At 26.2% G+C, this 25,176-nt stretch overlaps 1 protein-coding gene across 3 annotated transcripts in view; it reads right to left on the reverse strand.

Annotated features, from left to right (window-relative positions):
* LOC109595245 (uncharacterized) overlaps positions 1-25,176 on the reverse strand; it is a 54,573-nt gene that overhangs the window by 17,820 nt on the left and 11,577 nt on the right. Inside the window, exons 2-3 of one of the 3 annotated variants that reach the window (XM_049969490.1) lie at positions 22,117-22,212; positions 19,489-19,681 (exon numbers count right to left, since the gene is read on the reverse strand). In XM_049969490.1, the coding sequence (XP_049825447.1) occupies positions 19,489-19,681; positions 22,117-22,194 (271 nt within the window). In that variant the 5' untranslated portion in view covers positions 22,195-22,212. Of the gene's footprint in view, positions 1-97; positions 343-16,654; positions 16,802-19,488; positions 19,682-22,116; positions 22,213-25,176 lie in introns of those variants that run through there. The other 2 variants (XM_049969493.1, XM_049969491.1) reach the window with 2 other exon arrangements.

Consider the following 25,176-nt stretch of genomic DNA (forward strand, 5'->3'; position numbering starts at 1 on the left):
TGTATAATATTTAAATTCTTAGAAAAGTACCACATGGAATATCTATTAAATCCCAGAATTGTATAACATAGATTAACGTCAAGAATAAGAATTTTACTTCGTTCAACTCTAGTAAGTCCACAAGTAGTGCAAAGAACAAATCCAAGTCATAGTAAGTGTTAAAAAAAACCGTTAAAACGTTCCGACACAAAAACCAAACTGTCACATTACACGCACTCGACATGCACAAACCGCAAAACTCACCATCTACGAGCACATCGTGCACGGACAAACTTTCACGTGTGAGTCTTGAAATGCGACGAAAAAAAAAAATAACGCCGCGGCGCTCGCGATTTGAAGAAACGGAGTGCGAGACGCGGTGTGCGTCCGACGGTTCGCGCGGTATTGTTCTAAGTCGTACCTTTGGTACCCGTGACCGGGGTAGGGGAACCAAGATCTTGGAGATATTGCCGAATTAACATAGAACGGGAGGTCACTGGTGCGAAAAGTCATGCTTCAGAGATGGCTTTTGCTTCCGTGCTGCCAGGTTGCATGGGTACCATTGTTTCGACCGGTGCCATCCATTGTTGACGGCTTCGAAGTTTATGTCGAAGGATGGCTGGCTGAGGGTTTACTCTTTAATGCGAACCCAAAAACTTGAGTGGGTCTCGCTTTTATGATTTTTATGGTGGATTTGATGAAACCTTTATAATGTTAAAACCAAATCTAAACCATTATGTGTTTGATTAAAGAATGTCACATTACGGAGTTTTGATGGAAACGAATAAATATTAGCACTTATGATTAAGAATCGTGTAATCACTAAGAAGTATCACCTTAAATAAAGGATTGGAAATAACCACCAGTACTTACAATAGAACAAAATTAGCAACGTAACAAATTAGGTATATTAAATAAGCTACTTAACTTTCCAAAGTTATATGTATATCACTTAAGTGTGGTAGCACAGCTAGCTAACCATTAATAGAAACCACTAATCTTTTATTCAAAGTAAACTGCAAGATAAGGTAAAATGTTATTTCACCCACCACTTTGAACATATTTGGTATCTTACATTTAATACCATTTTCAGTTTTACAAAGATGGTGATTTAACACCAACCATCGATCTACAGAGTCGATTTTAAGCCAGATATTTGAATTCATTTTAAATTGCCTCGGAATTTATTAATTAAATATATATTTTTTGTTTTAAATTTCAGTTTATATTTAATAATAATCATTTGAAGGATCAATAATAAATTTTAATTATTTAAGCAACAAATAGTACTATTTTAATTTGTTTTAATATGCCTCATTTGGGAGAATTGTTTAAGATTAGTTAATAATAATTTTTAATAAATAATAATAATTATTATTAATATTTTTTAATAAAATTATTCCATAAAACGTTTGTTTATATTGACCATTGCAAAATTATAAAATTAACCTAAAAAATATTAATTAACTTAAAAAATATATATTAATTATAATTTCTATTAGACATATATTTTTTTAACATAGACTCAACCAGTCGAATAAATTTATTTTCAATTAAACAAAATTATATAAAAAATAATAAATAATAATAATATTTGTAACGGTTTATTAACAAAGCATCCAATTTATTATGAAAATACAATTGTTCAACAATTATTACAGCTTTTTATTTGTATGTGAAGTTCTAAATAACTTCAACATAGATGTTTTATAGATTACTTTTAATTAATTGTTAATTGTTTTAATTAAATTAAAAAAAAATATGAAATGTGAGTATTATATCAAATTTATGATATAAAATGTTAAAGATGAACAACATCTTTAAAATAAAAATCAAAAAATATAGAAAATTATAATTTAAAATAAAATCATTTAAAACTTTTATACAATTGCGATAATAATTAAAAGAGGTAAGTATATCTGGAATTGAAAAAAAAAGTTTTATAATCTCTCAATCAAAATAGACTCAATCAACTGCATAAATTTTCTGAGTATATAAAAATATTAATAAAAATATTATAGCTAAAAATGATATTGATCAATCTGGATGTTTTATAGATTATTTTTTATTGTACTATATATGCTTTCATACAAAATAGGAATTCCAGGCAATTCAATTGAATAATTAATGCTTAATTGTTAGGCACTGCATTTCTGAATATTAATTCATATTGATTTTTCAAGGAATATTAAAATATTTATTAATTTTCAACAGTCAAAAATAAATAAATAAATAAATAAACAAATAAATTATACAATGGCATAATTCAGGTAAGATGGACTTCAAGAATTATAGAAATTAAATAGATGAATCAAAATATATAGAATAATTAAAACAAAAAATGTTAAAAATGTAAAATATGAGTATATTTATAAGAAAATTTAAATGGATTAATATGATGTTTGATATATGTTAATGTTTTTATTATGAATTTTTTTACATTTGTTATAAAAATTAATAATAATTGAAGCCAATATTTAGATTTACCAAATTTAATAATCACATCAAAACATTAATTGATTCATTACTTAATGAGATGAAATTCAAGTTAAAATAACTTTCATTTAGATTTTTATTGATGAATTTTATTTAATTTTGGCCAAATATACGATCAGCTTATTTTCGAATTTGGCTATTAAGGTTATTCTCCATATTTTCTATAGAGTTGATTTCTGGAGATTGGGGGCAAGATAAAACATCAATGCTTTGCTTTTTTAACTATTCCCTCTCAATTTTGGATTGGTGTTTCGTATTCTTTTGGTAATGAAACAAATTTCTTCAATATATGAAAGTAAATTATCATCTATTACATGCCAGAACCATGTTTCATAGAGAACAATGAAAGACCCTAAATTAAAAAGTTACTATAATATTGTCAATTGATTGATAGACAGAACAATAACAGAAAAACAATAAACATTATAGATATATTTAAGTAGTACAGCTTATTTTTTATGTATATGTTAATAAGTTACCACAATTATGGCCACTACTGCAAACGTAAATAATTATTGCAGAAATCAATGCAATTATTATTAAAGCATAATGTTTAATGAACAAATTTATTTGAATATAATACTAATACCTTTACATTCTATAAGTTCTTACCTGAAATTAAGAAATATCGTTATTAATATAAAATTATGTCAAAATACCATCGCATTGCATCGTAAACAGAAAATCGAATAACAACAATTAACATTAAAACTTTCCCTATATTACCATCAACAATTAAGCAATGACAATATTTTTAATTATGCATCAGCCGATTTAATTAAATACGTCCGCCGATGTGGCCAATCAAATATGATTAACCCAATGCAACCTCATGTATTATTTACAACGGCGTAAGCGACACCATCTTTTGTTTCAAGAATAAATTGTTTATTCGAAAGTGCGAATTCATAGACCCGAAAAAAGGTTGAGGTTGTTTAAACCACACACACACACAAAAAAAATTATTACGAAGGACACTTCCATTCCTGAATTAATCCATTAAATATCAATTCAAAGTACTTCCGAATATTTTTACGTGCGCTTGACACACTACAAATGGTTGCTCGGAGGGGAACGATAAGTCACTACAAAACCCATTAATATATCACTTTATAATGAGTCGAAAATAAATAAAATGCCAGATTATATCAACACTCCCGTAAGACTATAAATAAATCACGTAATATATGATCGATTCTGAATTTAAGGACGTGAACATGAACGATTTGAATATTAAAGATTTTGTGGGCACCGGTGATTTAATCGGGCATATCATTAATTGGTGGATTTTTGTATGGTAATATTTCAGAATGAAAACAAGAGTTGTATTTGCATTTTAAATGGTGTATTAAAATACTGTTGTGGTTTTATTAATTGGGCATATGGGCTTATTACTGATTTGCATAACAGGGATTATTGAAAGGAACAAATAGAATTTCTTTAATAAGATGTGGGACTGTCATTCGTAACAGAGGAACAGAAGCTCACTCTCAGCTTAATTAAAAATGTGTTGGATTGTTTTTTACGACCGCAAATATTTCAATTTCAAGACCCTAATCGCAACTTTCATTCCTCAAACAAATTATACCATTTGTCTCGGTGTCACAAGACGTGAATCATTCCCAGATCCATCACATCCAACAACCACTTTCGTCATAGTTATGACAACTTAATTGCGCCGTCATTATCGACTACTATATTCTAATTTATTCATTATGAAAGCCATCCTCGTTTTCAAAAAATAAAATCCCTGAGAGAAAAACACAATACGTATAATCAGTTTTTATCGTTTATTTCACACAGCGGTGTTATTGTTGCGGGGTGCAATTAAAAACTTTCTAGACCAGTCGCGCTTGTTTATTAACATTTATTAGACCACGGTGAACAATTTTTATGTGGCCGATGGTGTCTTACTGGTTTGCCGACCCACTTTGCATTTTACGTAAAATTACTCGTCGCGGAATTTTAATGGGGCGCAATAAATTTGAATTATCTTCTTTCGTGCAACATTTCTTTGGAAAAATAATATAAGCATTATTCGAAGCATTCTTTAAAAGTTTCCCGTTATTTTATTGTACTGAATTTTATTGGTTTTTTGAATTATTACATATTTTAGGTCGTTTTTTATTGTTCCATCTTTTGTTGTAAAATGATCTAATATTATTTATTTAAATTTATTTTTCAGTGATTTTACTAATTTGAAAAAAAAATTATGTCTGAGAATCAATATGTTCTAGCATTTTTAAAAATTGTCTTGTGTACAATAAACATTTATTATATGGTAAAGTATATTATGTTATTCCAAACTTCACTCTAGAATATTATTATTATATTTATTTACGTATTATAATTTAAAAAAGTGCAATACTACATGTATAAAATAAAAAAAACTACAGACCATCATATGTTTAAAAATTTGAAAAAATAATTTTTTTTAGAAAAAAATACAGATCTAAATAAAATGAATCAAATCCTTCATTTTTATTATTATTTAGTATTGGTAATTTAAAATTTAAACATGTATAATAAAATTTTAAATTAATAAAAACTATATAAATATAAACTTATTAAAAGAATAGAGTTAAAAATAATTAAATAGTTATTTTTAAGAGAAATTTTATATATTTATAAATATATAAATTATTTTAATAATATATTTGCTTCGTATATTTGGACTTTACTTAATACTAGTTAAAAACTAAATTATGAATTAGACATTTTATTGTTTTCAAATGTAATTGTTAATCTTATAAGCTTTGAATAAAATTTTTGTTTAAAGCTTCTCCTGAAGAAAATACAGTCACTCAAACTTAAATTTTAAAAATTGTTACTTTCTCTCTCTCATATTACTGTATCCTTTGGTCATATCGTAATTAAATTTGGTACACATTATCCTAAAATATTTGTTCACAATTCAATGAAATATACTTTTTCCATATTGTTTCAGTGGCGTAAATTCTGGGGGTTCCCTTCTTTTTTTCGTCCAATTCTATGCCATTGAATATTTTAAAAAATTAAACTTTACATATTATTTACATAATTTAGTAAAAAAGGAACTGTTGATTAATTTTCCAGAACCATTTTTTATATATTTCAAATTTAATGTTCACTTTAATTGTCTTCAAATATTAAATCTGAAATATCTTAAAAAGTTAATCAAAATTAATCAAGAACTATAACCATATCAAATTTAAACACGATTGGTCTAAAGGTTACGGATATATGAGAAACAATCACTTTTTAAAATTTAAATTTTGAGGTATTTAAATTTTCTTCCTTATGGAACATGAATTAACTGATCCCAAATTTAAAAATAAATATTATATAATAAAAAGGATTAAAGAAGATTGAAGATTAAAATTTAATTATTTTAGAATTTTTATTAGTTTTAGGCATTTTATTGTCCTTAGATGAAAACTAGAAAAACCAATTAATTGATCAATTAAATTTGATTTTTATAATTCTATAGTTATTTTAATTAATAATAAATTTTACACTAAAAACTAAATTATCAAAAAAATTTAAAATAAATTAAATTGAATTATTTTTGAATTTTAATTAGGTTTTGACATTTTATTACTGAATAAAAATGAAATACGTATATTTATAATAAATTAATTAAATTACACTTATTTTTAATTATTATTAAAAAATAATTTAACTGATTAAAATATTAGACTAATTTATAATAATTTTAATTTTTTAATAATAAATTTGCTCCGTTTATTTATATTCGATACATATTTAAATTAAAATAAAAATTTTAAAGCAAAATTTAATTGTTTTAGAATTTTAGTTAGATTTAGACATCCTAATATGTTACTTAATATTGTATACAAATTTAATAAAAATCTTTTTAAAATGGAATTAAATTAATAATAAATATATTCATTAATATAATTTTATTTATGTAAAAATTTGTATTAATTAAAATCAACAAAAGTGGAAGAACATTTCACAAAAACAACGTTTATTTTGTCAAATTTTTAATCTTAAACTTTTTAGTTTAACCTATTAGTGTTTTCAAAGCACATAATTTAATTACTGGACAACCAGTCCAATCCTAAAAATTGACGACAGGGCGTTAATTTGAGGCGAGCATCCAGAGGGTGTACCAGCAACCGCACGGCGAACATCGAGCTTCACCATGTTACGGACGAGGAGAATCGTGTGAATTGGGCACCGCCGCGGATACACGCATTGCCGACCCGCCTAATTGCCACGCCAGACTCCGGACTTCACTTGCTTCAATTCTCCTGCCCTCCGTGCTTTCTTTCCACCGTCTACGTCTACCGTTTCGCATCTTTCGTTACGGGTGGTCTAGTTTTGTTGCTGTTGCTGTTGTTTGTTGCTGTGTCGATGGTATAATGGCCTGATGAATTATGGATTGGCGTGGTTCCGCACCGAGAAATGGGCCGGAGAAAAAACGTTTTGGGGGATACTTCGGTTTTATTCAAATAGGAAATGTTAAGTTCACTACGTTTCTCGAATGACGCCATCGAAAAGTTTTGCTTACATTTTTTGCTCGTTACTCGGCTCAATTTATTATCGTCGGGTCACATTTAAAAAACGATATTTTTTTCTCATTACGTTGAATACATTATCCATCCGTTGGGATGTAATTTGACGTGGGTAAAAATTACTATATGTTTGTTTACTTAAAAATGACGTCATTATGTGTAATAAATTGGCGCGGAATTCAAAATCAATAAAATGGTTTACATAAATAAATTACACAAGTTTACAAATTTTTTCTACCATTTAACTGTAGTATATATAGTATATATTATTATATTCAGTTACTACAACAAAACTAATATATACGGAGTGTTCGAATCAACATTTTGAAGAGCAACATTGTGAAGAAAAAGGTTTATGTCACGGTGAAATTTTAGAGGTTAATGGATAACTGTCAACGTACGTAAAAAATTTGTTTTTTTTTTTATTTGTGTTAAAATTGTATCCAATTATGAAATTTCAGTGGCTCAATAAAGAATGATAATTGTTAATCAATTATGAGAGTCACAGATAATTATTAAGTCTATAAGAAAAATGTTAAGCTAATTAAATTTTAATTTTTATAATCGTTTTTTACTAATTTTGATACTCACCAAAAAAATAAATATTTAATTTTAAAATGTTGTATTAACTCTGTTTAATACTTTTTCTTATTTTTATTTAACAATATTATTCAGGGATGTTATGGTCAAGAACTGCCAAATGGCAATATAAAAAAAGATCAAATTTTTATTTTTTTTACTTGATTTTGAATTCCTGTTTTAACTAATAAAAAATAAATATTTAAAATTTTGTTTGATTAAAATAATTTTAAATGCTAAATAATAAAAGTTTTATTTTTGTTTTTTCATGTTATGTTAGAACAATGTTATTTTTATTTTCCATAATTTTTCTGACAGTGTTATTCAGGGATGTAATATATTATATGATATATGGTATAATTGTCAGTTAATTACGAGAATTTATTTTTTCCACTTGTTTTTTAAATAGTACTTTTAATCTATATTAAACAACTCTAGTATATAGGGTGGAGACTTTAACAGGAATAAATTAGCTTCCAGGGAGCTGAATAATTTTTCGAAAAATTCCCGAGACACGTCAACGTTTGATCCACCCCCAACTTTCGTTTTCAAATGCAACCCTATGGCTGTTACCCCTCATTGAAAGGGCGATAAAAGACGAATTCAGCCAACTAATCGCATTTAATATTTTTAATGAGGTTGACAACAATAAAACGTAATTGTTAAGGTTGAGTAACTTTTTAATGCAATAATTGCAATTGTAAGTCAATTATCACATTTTTGATTTACCTATTTATTTGTAAAAGTATTTTTAAAGCTCTTTCATTAAATAGTGACTTTTTAATTGAATGGCATTTCCTTAATTTTTGATTTGAAAATGTTTACTTTTATTCACTTCGCTTGAGCTTAGTTTAAACTGTTTTCAATTTCCTCCTCCCTTTTATTTTAAAAATATTCCTCTAATTAAATTTGTTTATTTTCTTTCGATTAATTAACCTTGCCCCGTTTCCAACTGCGAAATGTTTGTTTTAATTTATATTACAATTCTTTTCATTAAAGCTCAATGCACATTAATCGCCGAGACATTTCTCATTTCAAGAACAAAATCCGAACTGAAATATCGTTTACTGGAAATACGTGATAAACATTAAATAATAAAACAACAATTTTCTTTTCAGACATATTATTTTACACCGTAGAAAATAGTTTCCGACAATAAAAACCATTGTTTCGTTTCAGCTAACAAATGTTCCTAACTCAGTTTTGATTAAATCGACAATACAGACAAATGCACATTATGTTTCGTTTTATTACAGTGCAAATAATGAAGAATTGCGACTGCCTCTGAATTTCGCACCTTTCAAGTCTTATTAGGCAATAAATATCAATTACGAAACTTAATATTATTTAACAACCGCAGCCGTTCCACAATACGTATTTGTCAAATAATGCGCAACGCCTTTATTGCAATATTTATCTTTAGTTATTCTTCATTCTCCCATTGTTTGAATTGTATAGTATATCATACGAATTAATTCGCGAAAATTACGATTCACACGAAACGTTCCCCCGGTTTTAATTATACTTGTGTATGTCATTAATATTTATCAAAAGGCATAACAGTAAAACCGTGGCTATTTCACAAGCACCGGAGGAAAATGCAATTCTTAACTGTTATGTGGAAATTTAATTTATGGTTTTTATGGAAATTCTAATTGAATTATTATCACGCACTTGTAAATTGGTACGGGGCAATTGTATTACTTCGGCATGTCATTTAGATAAGACACGTCCGTTAGACGTAATAATGCCAAGGAGCGCACTTTACGAAGTTGTTAAGGCTAGTTTTTAAGATTAGAGGTAATATGGAAACTGGTAACATGGCGAAAGCAAAACGTTGCAGTTATTTTGCGCTGGAATCTGTATAAGATGGTGTACGGCCAAGAAAAACACTTGAAATACAGATCTGTAACAAATTGTTCCTTTTATTACAATATATGGACTCCTGGTTATTAAATGTGTTCAATTACGGATACGGTTTTCAAGAAATGCTGACTTATTAGGTCTTCCTTTTATAGAAACTTATTACCGAGATTAAATGTTTCTTAAAATTATTTTATTATTAATGACTAGAAATGATTTAAAATTTTAATAAAATAGAAACTGAAGAAGATATCAACCTCTGTTTTGATTTCTTGTTTAGTTAATTGATCAATTTGTAACACCCATCATTAAAATCTGTCTTAGATTTTTTAACCACTTTTTCAATCATCAATCCATTGTTCAGATAAATGAAATTGTCGTAATCAGTAAAAGACTCATTTGTTTTGCCTGCAAGGAGAGAATTGACAATTTTCTTAATTTTGTTAGCCTTATTTAACTTAGGTGAAATCCAACTTTTAAACAGTTGATTCAAGTTGAAATTTAATTACTGGTTACTTTCCAAACATATTGCACCAAATATTTCTCAATTTCTTCATTGGAATGGATTTGAGGATGACCTTGACGTCGTTCTTCATGTGAATTCATCGCTTCAGTTACGTTAAAGATGATTTTCGAACGAAGCACATGAAATTTAGTTTAATAATATAAAGATGTAGCCAAATAAATCATGAACTAAAAACGTAAATTATTTTTTCGTTGCCCAACTAGTTATCAATTTTAAAATGCCTCTATTATTTTATTTTTCACAATAAATTAATAAAGTTGCTTTTATGCTGAAATGTATTGTTGTATTCATAAATATGCATGCTATTTTAAAAATAATCAGTTCAAAATAAAATGCAAAAATAAATGTAAAAATGTTGTTGATTAACTTTTTTTTTGTTTTTAATATAGGTTGATTTGAATGAAAAAGTTTACACGTGAGTTATAAATTATAATAAACCAGCTGCGCTTCGTGTTTTCACCAGCATGGATTTTTGCATGTGAAGCTGCGAATATTAGCGAGGATAAAATACGTCGTTATTGTGTATAAAATTTTTGTAGGTCATTATTTTCGCATGACTTTATTTACAAATGTTGATTCCTATATTATTAAATTAAATTTTCTCTTTTACATGTAACATATTTATAATATGTAATCATTCCCTTCTCTATTTTATTGCATCAATTCGTTGTTGACTTTTAAATTCCATATAATTTATAGTGATATATACTTTAATTTTTTGGAGAAACCTATTACGAACCAAATCTATTCTAAACCTTTAATTAACTATTATTAAATTGATTAAACTACTTTCTAATTAAATGTCCTTATTTAATTTATATAAAGACATTTAAATCTATATAAATAATAGATATAATTTGTGTTAAAATTTAATTTTTAGTTTTTTATTTCTAAAATTAATTAAAACTTTTCATGTTTAATTATAAAATGTATATATTTGTTCATAATATAATACTATAATAATAATTTGTATTTTACTTATTATTTTTCTCATACCTAAATTAATTGAATTTTTGTTAATATTCTCAATGTTTTGTATTTTACATTTTCTACAATATTTTTATATTTTAGGTTAGATAATACATAAGGGTGATTAAAATTATCCCCTTAAATTTAAATTTTAAAAATTGTTTCTTTTTCATATTTCTTTTGGTCCAATCCTATTTAAATTTAGTATATTTTATACTAAAATACATATTTTCCATATTATTTTCGGGGGGGGGGGGGAGTTTCCACATTATTTCATCCCTTCTTTTACACCACTGATTATTTTTCAAAACTAGTTATCATATTCTAATTTTTGATATATTTTATTTTTAATGTTGATTTTAATTTTCTTAAAAAACTATTTAGTTTTGTTAGATTTTCTTCATTATTGAATTTGTTTTAACTGTTCCCAAGATTTTACCACCTATTTTAGAAACACTATTATTTATAGTATATATTTTATTTCTTATATTTTGTTTCTAATCCTCAATATTCTTTCTAATTGATTTAAAAGTTTTGCTGCTGATAAATAAGCCAGTTAATTAATATATTAGCATTTTATTAAACATGCTTTCATTATTTATTATTCATAATTTAATTAAATAATTTTAATAATGATAAAAATGGTTAATTTATATATTATTTCACAGTTATAAATTATATTTTCAAAACATGATTTGATTTCACTAGATTCATATTTTCAAATTGATGTAATTACGAAAACATTTAACGGAACCACTAATAGCTAAAAATAAACAAATAAATTATATACAAGAAAAATAACTTGATTAACGGTGACACACAAGCACACTAATTAATAATTATTAATTATAATTTAAAACAATTACAATCGATGCATATTCATGCTCAATTAAGAAAACATCTATTTACAACAAATCGACTTGTTTCAATTTAAATAAAACATGAAAATCATTTAAATCTCATTAAACTAATAATACGTTTGCCCGATTCTTCAACTTTTAACAATCCTCGTACATAATTGTGCACACGAAACTTTGCCCCCTAATAATAAAATACAGTTCATTTCTGGCAGGCATAACCGTTTCAATTGACTAATTTAATTTAACTAAGAAATTCATTCCACCGAATTGGAATATTTCCATAATAATATTTCGTATTGCCCGTAAACGGATGCGCTTTAGCGTGAAGGGTGTTTAGACGATCTCTCTTTGTCCCCACCTCTAAAACAGACCCGAACTGACTCAAATTCATCCATAGATGTGCCATTCATGAATAGGGAGTTCGAAATTGTAATTTAAATAAATGACTTTTACTTATTTTAAATTATGCAGTAGTAGTAGTAATGTTTACTTAAAAATGACGTAATCATGAGGATATGTTGGGCGCCATTTTTGAATTCCTATTTAAATTAGAAAGAATTGTTCTTTTAATAAAATAATTTTCAATACCACTCCGACACAATGATTTTATTGAAAATAAATTTATAATTAATCAGAATACAAAAATTAAGTTCCTCTACTTATAAAGTTAAAAATAATTATTATTTATTTTTAATTTGAAAATGATGTGTAAGAATATTTAATTATCTATTGTTATTTAATATATTATAAACTAACACCGATTCCAAGTACAATCCTGTTAAAATCGCCTAAAATCAATTGAGAAAAGCATAACGGTAAGTGAATTAACTTGATTAAAGGAATCATCGCAAATTAGTCTCGTTAAGAGTCGACGGAAAGGGAAAGCATCGATAATCACCAGTTTTTAACAGCATCTTTGCCGGCCATTTACACTCCAAATTAACTGATTCGAAACTGCTTAATTAATTTGTTTCGGTACATCTGCAGAATTGGCCCGGAAACGGTCACATTCGTCTCTCCCGTCCGGTCCATAGTAACGTGATAGTTGAACCGGCCTGGAGGTACGGTTAATTGATGCAAATTATTCCCGGTTATCATAACATAATGCGATAATGTAAATGCCCAGTCTGACTGTTAAATAAGTCCATTAATAAAGGAATGTCTGAACCATATCAAGTAATACAAAGAAACATTGAAATGAACGCAATTAACATACAATATTGGATGTTATAGAAATGAGTTATTGGTAGATTGTGGAATTAAATGGAGGGTTAATTGGACTTTTGAGCCGCGTACACGTGGCACAAGCAATTTAAAGCCCGGTTATAAAATTCACCTCTGCTGTTGACTTTCCCACAGTTTAAGGGCGGAAGAAGTATTTCACCTCAAATATTTGGTTTATTCTAAATTTATGTTTGTCTAAGTTAAATATACGAAACCCAATTTTCAGCGTCTATTAAAGAGAATTTTGTTAAAAGAGGTATTCAGAAATTCCTAGATGTACAATTCACACTGTGATGTAGAAATGATAGAAATATGCGCTGTGAAAAGTTTAGAAATCGATGACAATAATGGCACAACAGTTTACCGTTGTTCAGACAGATTGTTTCGCAAAAATTTAAATTGTACTTCCTATTGAAAGTATGTATGTTGGGTCAGTGATATTCAACGGTGCATTTAAAGTATATTTATTTGACAATTTAAAGAAATAACGTTAATTACATGTGTCGCATAACCTGTACAATCATGATAATTTTATGGCTCTATTAATCCTGAAATAGATTTCACTTAACTGTCATTATAAATTTAATATCATATTTTACAATAAATGTAAAATGTTAAGACTTATATGGTTAATACTTGTCATTTACTTCCTCATTAGCACCAATAATTAAGTAGATCAACCAATTTCTAATTAAATATACGTTATTAAAGTAAATGTTTTTAATTTCTAGTTATTTAATAATTGTGACCTTAATAATTAAAAATTAAGTATATTTTTGAAACTACATTTTGCAAACAAATTAAAAATTCATACTACATATAATATGTAATAATATTTAAAACTATATATTTTTATTTATTTTGTACCTTATAGAAAATTTCTTTTAAACCAAATATAATCACAAAATTTAAAAAGTATCTTATAAAAAAATAGAAAAGAAAAATATCGCGTCAGTATTTTCAAAAATATACTTTTTATAGACGTTATTTTAAAAATAAAAAACTGAAATATGTACTATTACTTATAAATTTAAATATTTTTAATTATATACTATTTTAAGTAATTTATATCATACGTTTTAGTTACAAAATATGTAGTAATTTTTTTTTTAAATAAATGTGAACATTAGATATTAAATTTTATTGATTAAAATGTAACATTACATCTGTTATTTTTAATTTCATACAAAATTACCATTAGAATATGTTTTATTAATGATAATTTTATTCTATTCATTAAATAACTCTTTATTTTACTGATTGAAAAACTAAATTTAAATCAATCCCTCTTCGTTTCAAAATTATAATTATTAAATTTATAGAACATAAAATTTGGAATATATAAAATTACATACTTATATAATAAAATTTGATATTATAATAAAAATCATAAAAATATATTAATATTTAACTATAATAAATATTAATATATAATAATTTATTATTTTAAGTATTTTAAAATTTTACATATTAATTTTTAATCCTATAAATAATAACATTATACACTTTTATTTTAAAATATTCATTCATATTATTTATAATTTTAAACATAAAATTTTACTTATTAAAATACGTTTAATTATGACAATTATTATGTAAAACTCACGTTGCTTTAGTCTTGTGAAATTTGATTTGTTATAAAAAAATCTGAACTGAAAATTTAAATAAAAAAAGATTATAGTTTGAAAAATATAAAAAATGTGTTAATAACTATGTACAAAATTCAAATTTTTGCTTATTCAATTTTTTCTCTTTATTTTTAAAATAAATATTTGTAAATATGTAAATTTAATTTCATATTAATGAAAAATTTTTTAAACCAAACTAAACATAAGAATAAATATATTTTTTTAATTTAAAAGTTTCTAAATTTAATTTTACAAACGTCATTATTCATATTAATCTCAGTTGAAATACATTTATAATTTCTAATGATTTTATTCTAATATTCGAGAAATATAAACATTGTATGAATAATAACTAGTATTTATAAATTTATATTTATTTTCTTTAAATCAATACCTGTTTATTATTTTAATAATTTTAAAATAGTATAAATTTATAAAAGTAAAAAATTGAAATAATTAAATTTATATTGATTTATTTATATGAATATATATGTATAAATATAAATTTTTTAATATATTTTTTTATTTAAATAATATAAATAAGAAAAAACAAAAAAGTATAATTAATATTAATTATTATATTGCTGGAAATTTGTATTAAAATAATTTTACTAATTCAACAACATATTTAAATTTAACATGGCTCTCATTTAAGGGCATAGATAAATCATGTAAATTATAGTTCTAGTAATAGTAAAATATGTAAATGTTAGCTCACCAAATATGGCAGATATGTCATAAAATAATATTATGCAAATACAAATTCAATAATACACCCAACATCAGTTAAATTAAATTGGGATATTCGCAGGTGGACAGTTCCATGATTTCCTATTTGATTTCACTTAGGCATACATTCTCCTTGTATACACATATTGATGTAAACATTTAATTATTGCTCCTATCTATGGCGTTTATCAAATTATATTTAAAATATTTTTTACTTTTTTTGCCTTTTTGTTGTATTCCAAAGAAATATTAGATTATAGCTGATGGTATTTTTATAATACAAAATTTTGGATGTTTTCGTGTTATTTAAATTATTATTTTGAATGGAACAATTACAATAATTAAATTAATTTAAGAAAATTAAATGTTGTAAATCCCGTTTTAGGAAAAAACTCCAATTAATGTAATATAATGCAATATAGTCGCTTCCTTGCATTGTTTACAGTTTAAGGATTGAAATGAACTTTTGAACTAACCGGTTCCACCCACGGAATATTTACAAGATGTTCAGCGTTTACAAGAGATTAGATTCTAACAGGAAAATGAGTAACATCTTCAAATTTGCAGAACAAAATAAATAGTTGTCCTGTAATTTGCATGCTACATATATTTTGCATTTCAACTCTGAAATAGATGAATAGTATTGCATGACGAAAATTCTGAGTTTGCATTTGATAATTAGCAACATCCCGGGCATTTATAATTAATGAAGCCATACCCGATCGTCCCATGTCAACAATCCATCGCGCAGCGCGAAGTCATTAGATCGGAAAAGGCAAGTCAGGTTCATCGAAGTCGCGTACCCACAAAGAGAGAAAAACACCAATTGAACTAGAAGAACTTGACAAGGGAATATAAAAATTCAAAGAACTTGAACGTATCTACATTCCACGCTGGAAACGGCGTCCGCTGATAATTTTTTCATTCACATCGCCTTAAACAGCCACAGAGTCCCGGGATATGTAGATAATTGCCGCGGGTTCGTCACTTTTTCTATCGTCAAATACGTTTGAAAATCGGCGTCATTTTTTTCTCCGATGGTACGGAAAACTGACGTTTTATGGTTCGTAAAATCTATTACTATGAAGTTATGGTGGTAAATCAATCTGTTGTGCACGTAGGTTACTGACCTACACCTATGCTTGTTGGCATTTACATGGAACGGAATCAAATAAAATTTCAACCGGATCCGGTGGGTGTGCGATGGAAATCATCCTCGGCCATGGTTACGAAATAAACAAATCGGGAATGCGACCGCCTAAGAACAAAACTCTCACTCACCGGTGTTCGTTGATGAATTGTAATCCAGTTTTGTGTTTTCAATTTTGAACGTCCCTTCGCGAAACCGGCACAGTTTTCAGTTAGCAGCGACCAAATAACAGTTAAAACAACAACCACCACATGTTTTTGGAACAAAAGAACACCACTTGCCAGAGTTTACACCTGGCGTCACTGTTCACACAGGTAACATGAAGTTAAATAACGAATGTTGGTCGGTGGTACGATCGTCGGGTCTCGGACGTGCTCGCCTTTGGGCGCCCGAGGGCACAAATGCTCGATGGTATGTTTGGTACCACCAGATGAAAGTAATCACCTTCGTTTTTTCTGTGTACTAATCTAATGTTGCGTTAGAGACGGAGAAGAAAAAAGTGATGGCGGCGATTTTTGGATGTTGATCTAATGGCGTACGATGTTTGTAAACAAGATAAGTGAATTGTAATGAGCCAGTTGCACCAGTTTCAACGGGTAACTGTTTAGGATTGAGTAAACCGTTTGATGAACAATTTATTAAAGATATTCGATAGTAACTTTCGGCAGATTACAATGCAGGAGTAATTATTCTAATTGAAATACTTTCATTTCAGTTTTTGCAGTTGGAAGAAGAATTCATTCTATTATTTCTAAAATCTACTCTACCTAAATTTTAATTACGTTGAAAAATAATATTCGATAGTAACTTTCGGCTGATTACAATGAGGAGTAATTATTCTAATTGAAATACTTTCATTTCAGTTTTTGCAGTTGGAAGAAGAATTCATTCTATTATTTCTAAAATCTACTTTACCAATAATTTCAATTCCATTGAAAAATAATAAAATTGAATAACTTTTCAATTATAAAAGGAAGTAATTTACAAAGAGATTTAATAAAATTGCTGTCAAATATCTCTATGTTAATCTTATTATTAATTAATGACAATTAATGAAATAGTTTTATTTTTATTTACTATATTAATTTAGTTAATTAGTTTTAACACAATTTAGTAGTTATATTAGTAGATATTTTTATGAGATATTAAATTGTTTTTAACTGTTTTATTTCTTTCATTATTTTTGGTAACTTTTTCTTTATAAATTACTATTATTTAATTAATAATTTAATATAAAAAGATCATAATTATTAAAGATTTAAACAAGAATATGTGAATATAAGTATGTACTTATAAATAATAATATTTTTTTCCTTTTTTTGAGAACATATAAACTGTCTATAAAAAAAACAGGATAATTTAATTTTTTTCTTAAGATTAGAAGTTAAATATTGACAATCACAATTTATGAAATTTATTTTAGTTTTATTTAATATACATTATTAAAATTATTAATTTCTTTGATTATTAATAATGATAATTAATATATAGTTTTATTTTTTAAGTACAATGAAAACTTAAGATTATAAGCTTAAACTTAAATTTATTATTAATTATTAACAATTGATGAATTAGTTGGAAAACCCCGCACATTTTTCGAAATTTAACTTCTACATGTAATTGAAAACAAAGTGGCTGTATCATATCCTATACCTATATCCCACAGCTTTTGGGTTATTAATTTTTATCCAAAAAGTTTGATAGATTGCTGGTTCAACTAAAATGTCTATAAAAAAACCAATTTTGATGTTAGAAAGTTCATTTTTGATATACACGTTAACCAAGGGTCAATGCTATATGCTATCATTATTAGAATTCTCAAATTTATACAGGGAATTTGTTATATACAATTAATTTTGTACATTTTAAAATATATTTAATGTTTTACTTTGTACTTTTCAGTGGAACACCATATATATTTTAACATAATTTAATTGAATATTTAAAATATTTTCGATTGGTATAAACATTCCTCATACATAAAATGAATATTAACAGACATTTTACTAAGAACATAAAATAAATCAAATGATGTGTTATAGAAAGTTTTATCTGTTCAATAAATATAATTTTCAATCATAACTTACGTTAATGGAAAAACAAAAATGATGATTAAGTTAAACGTTTTTTAATATTCTAATACTATCATCAATTATTGTTTATTGTTCATTCAGGCCTAAATATTTCAATACAATACGAATTTTTATTAAAAATACCTATTGAATTTTTTTGTATCATTATTCTGTCAACGTCTAAAACAGTTAGGCAGTTGCCATAGAAATACAATAAGACTAAAATTAATTGTACCTTGCGTAATTCAGTTTAAGTTTATAGTTGATATAAACAATAAAGAAACCTGTTTGAATGTAATAAAAATCGTTTGTTTATTATTTTTAATTAATTTATCTTTATTTCTTTTGATTAGGGTTCGTCGCTTTATCTAGCGACTTTATCACCACTCTTTCAAGGTTCTACCAAGATTTCCGTTAATTTAACAGTTCCAAGTTTTCAAACTGATTATTTAATACAATTCCCTTAATTGACGACAGATTGGGAGACAGTTATATAATTTTTTTGTAATATAAAAAAACTTTAATCAAGTTTATTGTTACGTTGATTCATTGATGAAGTGGCAATAAAAAATAATTAGTCGGTAGATTTTAATAATTTTGTTATAGTGATTCATAAAATATAATACATTAACTTAACTTTTTTCTCCAGGAAAATTTAAAATTATAATCATATAAATATTAAATACAGAAATTGCAATTGCATTTCGAAATATTAGTAATATATTGATATATTAATATTAGTAATAATTGTAAGTATTATTAATTATTTTAATATTTATTTAAGATAATAAAGAAAAAACATATTTTTACATAAATACTGATTATTTTTCGAATTTAAAAATGTGCGTACCGTCCCTGCCCAAACACTTAACGAATGCTGAAGGGTTACTCACCTTGCGGCTTAGACTGTGGGGGCAAAGGGGTAAAAATAATCGCTGATCTGGGTGGCAGGGGCGGCGCATCGCCGTTCTCCACGAGGCCATCCCTGAGAATCGCCTCGGGGCGTGCGGTGCCTCCGTTGTTGTTGTTGTTGTGGGTTCCACTTCGATGTGTCTGGTGTTGCTGCTGTATCATTAACAGGCTCTTCTGGTAACGAAACGAAACGATCAATTATTCGACGTTAAACACGGGTTGAAATTATGGGATTGCACGTTACAGATTCGGGTTGTGTATCGACTTTTATACTCGGTTTAAGAGTTTAATGAATTTGTATTTAAGTGTAGTGAGTCAATAAATTGATGGTTTTAACTGAAAACTTTCGAGTTTATAAATTTACCTTTAGTTTCAAGCAAATTGGATTAAAGCTTTGAAGGTTGAAAGTACCTCGGAGAACTACACATATTAATTTAAAACTACTATAAATTTAAGCTTTATAGATTCTGTAAGATGAGTTTGAAAACTTCAAAGTTTCAGTTGATGATCAATAATTCCACCAGAATTTAACGTGGATGTTAAAGTTATAATTACTATGTTTAACAAGTATCCTTCAAAACTTAATATTGAATTAATAAACTTTCCACAATAGTTACATAATAATAAATAAATTAAAAATATAATTCCAGTTTTCAAGCACCCATTTAATAAAAAAATAGAAACTGTATTTCCTCTCATGGTCCAAAGGTGCCATTAAATCTAATTAAATTAATGGCTCAGTTTTTAACGTTAATTGGTCTGAGACGTTGATGATCAAGTGCAACGATTACAGGTAATTATAATTACATGTAGCTGCATCTCATATGATTTTATAAAATTAGTAACGTGTGTTTAGAATCCGAAGACCCAGTTTTACATTTTTTCTATGTCATTATGTCTATCATGATGTAGCAGCCATATTATTTCTTCTCATTCTTAGTGCATCGTGCTCATTTCATTAATAATATGCCTGTTGTCTACTGGAGGAAAATATTCTGATAAGTTTTCAAACTTAAATTTATCCATTTATAAAATTTTCAATTTTTTGGCTTTGGATATTTTGGCCTTTCATTTATAATTCATAAATATGTTTTACAATTTAATTTTAAAATAAAAATTTATTTTACTGTATATACAGTAGTGGCCATAATTATAGCAACTTATTAAAATATATTATAAAAAAAATTAGCTGTATTTTTTGAACTGGGCCAATACATGTATACATAATGTATACATTTTTTCTGTTATTGTTGTGCGCACATTTTTTTATTTTCCCGTGTACAACATTGTAGCAACTCTTTACTTTATGTTCTTTCATTGCTCTCTGTGAATTTAAATTGATTATTTACTGATAATCTTTTGCTTATTGCAATTATTTAATCACTGATCAAGGTGAAATTGTAAGAAAAATTATAATTCAAAGTTGCTATGACTGAGAGAAACAAGAAGAGGCAGCCAAGAGTTTATCTTTAAATAAGTCAATCGTTTCCTGTATTATTAAAAAATTTAAAGAAGCCAGCCAAGTGGTAGTTACAAAAAAAGTCTAATAAATTAAAAATATTTAAAATCAATAAACGTCGGTAAATAATAAATATTTTATATAAAACTTCATAATTAATTTTCAATAATTTTTTAACTTAATCTCTTTAATTAGTAAAAATATATTTATTAAAGATAAAATATTAATAGTTTATTGTATATATTTCTTTATATATATCCAACAAACTACTTCAAAATAAATCTACCATTTACAGTAGTACAGTAGTTTTTATTTTATTTCATTTCTCTTTGAATTTAAATTGATGCTTTACTCTTTTGTTTTTTATAATTATTTAATCACTGGTCTCAGTGAAACTGTAAGAATAATTATAATTCCCAGACTGAGAGAAACTAGAAATAAGTTAGGAATTTTCCATATTAAAAAAATTACAGGAACTGGTCATGTGGTATCTACGAAAAAATTTTTCTGGCTTTGAAAAACTTTAAAGAAAATCGATAACTGAATAATTCAAACTTCAAAACAATCCAATTGTGTCAACTGAAATTAAAGCTAACCTGGAAGAAATTGGGCATGGTGAAATTAATTCAAGGACCCTGAGAAAATCGTTAATGGGGGTCAAGTCCAATTTTGACTTGCTTAGGATCAGAGTCAAAAACTACAAGGAATGAATAGATTTTAATGACTAATCTAAATTTAATTTATAAAAAAATAATGATTCTGTATATGTTAAACATTCTTCAGGAAAAAACAACAACAAAAAATTGTTACACCCGTAGTGAAACATGGTGGCGGTTCAATTATGCTATAAGGTAGTTTCAATTCTTCTGTTCAGTGCTTTCGTAGACTGATTTATATACAGAAATAGAACCCTAAGACATTTAACATTTTAAAAAGTTGCTATAATAATGACCACTACTGTATAACTATATTTAATTATTTTACCAAATTTCGTGGCTATGTCATTTTCATTTAGATTACCAATTTTTTGGATATGATTTTCACATAATTATGACTGGATATTTTTATGTCTACTGCTATGAATGCAACTACATATGTGAATAGAATTATGACCATTATTCTGATTGTGCTTATGAATATTATGAATTACCTCATATAATTCAGTCCGGTGAATATCATCCTCAACGTTGTTCGGCGCTCTTTCCAGGTTTATATTTTTTGTTTGCATGGCTCAGTTACTCAAAACCTGTAACACAAATATAAAAAACAATGTTAATATTAAACTCTTGTTATGAAAAAAAAAAACATATTTTAAGCAATAAATTTTTCTCTAAGCCTTATTAATGCAGCCTGCATTTCATATTCAGCATTTAATGCCAATTGAACAATGGCAAAAGAGATGTAGTAGGCATATTTATGACATCTTGCACAAGCTTCTCACCCATGGCTGCAGGAATTGATTGGCCCCGCTCATAATTATTCCGTTAATTAACGTCGCATTGGCAATTAATACTAGGCCAAAGGTTTCAACAATTGACTGACCTATTTCACAAATTTAAAGACAACCAAACCGACCAACGATTTCTCTTTGTTTCGCACGCGTTTCGATATAAACACAGGAATTGAATGGAAACGAGCCACAATCGAACTGACATGAATCGGTAACAGTAAGTTTTATTCGTGAGACAAGGCGAAACAATTACGCGTTTCAAATTAAAATAACACTGCGAAATGTAACTGTTTGTAAGCATTATTACAACAATACAACATCTGTAGATTAATGAAGTGCATGTGAGCTAGTTTACACTGTTATAACTATCGTGGGTAAGGGGGCATGTAATTTAAAACAAATTCGCCGTGAGTAACGACAGCTTTAAAATTTATTGTAATTGGATTATTCCTATCAATATTTATAACGTCGTTTACGAGACATGATTTTATTTCTGTTTTTCTTTACGCAAACCGTTAAAGTCCAGTAAAAGAACTTTTAAAAAGTTATTGGGTTATCTCGGAAACACCGAAGAAAGACATTTCGTCGTACCTCGTCGCATTGATGGGTGCAATTCAATTAAAAATTTCCCGGTTAATTTTCTTTAAATTCCATCATCGAACTTAAACGGACGGTTTTTTTTTTTATTTGGGAGGGTTTAGGTGAAACCCGAATTTTAATTGCCTCGTAAATTTCAAGTAAAAACACAATAATAACGTTGAACACGTTTAGGGCCAGACAAAACGAGAACACTGACTCAAACATCCGGCCAGTTGTTTCAATAATGTTCGGACGAATTTATCGTTCTCTCGGAATAGTCTAAATACTGATCGAGTTCATTGTGGGTTTTGCAATGATGAAATTTTTCGTAAAATAAAACTAATTTTTAAAGTAATTTTATAAAATTAGCGGTATTTATTAAAATTTGTTATCTTTAAAATATTATTTTGTCTTAAAATCATAATTTATTTTAGTCTACTATTTCATAAAATAAACTATGTTTTTTTTATTATTTTATATTTATTTATTCAATTATAATTTTAATTAAAAAATAAATTATATAAATTAAATAATATTTGTGTATATTAAATAATTTAATTGTAATAATTATAACTAAACTAAATAATAAGTTTATTTAATTAATTAATTTAATTAATTAATTATTATAATAAATATATTTGTTATTTATTTAATATAAAATTTTTATTTAAAAAACATCATATTATAATAATTTATTATTATTTATTTATTTTAAACAAAATAATAAAAACATAACTCATAAATATTATACTTATATAGTCATTTTATATAATTAATTTTATTAATATAAAATTTATTATGATTGTTTTTAATTAAATAATATTTATTTAAATATATGGGTAGCCAAATAGTAAAGAAATTGTTTGGAAGTTTTAATATATATGGAGTAGACAAATTATATGTTTATATTAAATAATTTAATTTAATTATTCTAATTATTTTATTATTTTTTAAATAAAATAATGGAAAAATATGCTTATTATTTTATAAAATTTATTGATAATAAGATTAATATTATTTTTATTATTATTTTAAATTTTTATTATTTAAATGACTTAATTTAATTATTATAATAATTATTACTATATATTATAAATAAAATGGAAAATCATGGAAAATATATTAAATATTGTAAAATATAAAGAATCCAGTCATATTCAACAAAAGTTGATAAAATTAATATTAAGAGAAAAGGTTTAATTTATCTTTCACATTTTATAAAAAAATTGTAGTAGTTTTGCTTTAACATACCACTCTTGACAATTCTAAAAATTATTATTAAATATTGAAGTCTGTTTGTGAAAGTACTGTGACCACTTTTATATAAAGCAATTCCCAATTTAATTTAAAATTAATTGGAAAGGACAAATTGAATATTTGTTCGTGAATTATTTGTTATTAATTGAAATTGGAACTAACCACTTTAATCATTTTAATCATTATTTACGAGTGCATGTTTAATTAGCAGAAATTGTTTTGAAAATATCTCTCTGAGAATATTCAGAGAAAATCAGATAATATTTATTCGATGCATAAATTTTATTATTAAAAAAATCTTTACTAATTAGTCTTAATTATAAAATTGAATAAAGCATATTATGTAAACATAAAGTTGTTAACACAAACGTGTCCTATCTGTTTGATCTTGGTTTCTACGTGCTTATCAATTTCACAAGTCCTCTTTTGACAAATTACGTTCACAAACTGAATATTGCGCGTGAGTATCGTTAATGAGGAAATTGATTGTACGTTGAATTAATATTGAATGTGTAGTGTGCTAAAGTTCCATTTTCTGTTAGTGCAACATTATCGACTGACTGGCTTAATGCAGGAATGTGCAACAAACTCTCATGACCATTTCATTTCCGATTTAATTGAAGACAACAGTTTGGGTCTATATAAAGGTTAGTATCATCTTTCCAAATCTTGTTTTTTAAGTGTTGGTTAATAAATTTAAACTACCACTTCTTGTTCTACATATATTCAAAGAATATTCACTTGTAAGTTGATACTTTACTGGATATGTAAATAAAACGGCTCTTTAAATAAAATTCCAGACAGTAAATCAATGTTAAACCTGATTTTGATTTTTGGTATTAAATATGCAAATTAAGCTATACATTGGTCGACAATGGTCGAGTGTTCTGCTTATGATTTATGTAAGTCATTCAGTCAGGATCT

Source organism: Aethina tumida, chromosome 7, assembly GCF_024364675.1.
Source record: "Aethina tumida isolate Nest 87 chromosome 7, icAetTumi1.1, whole genome shotgun sequence".
Lineage (NCBI taxonomy): Eukaryota > Metazoa > Arthropoda > Insecta > Coleoptera > Nitidulidae > Aethina > Aethina tumida.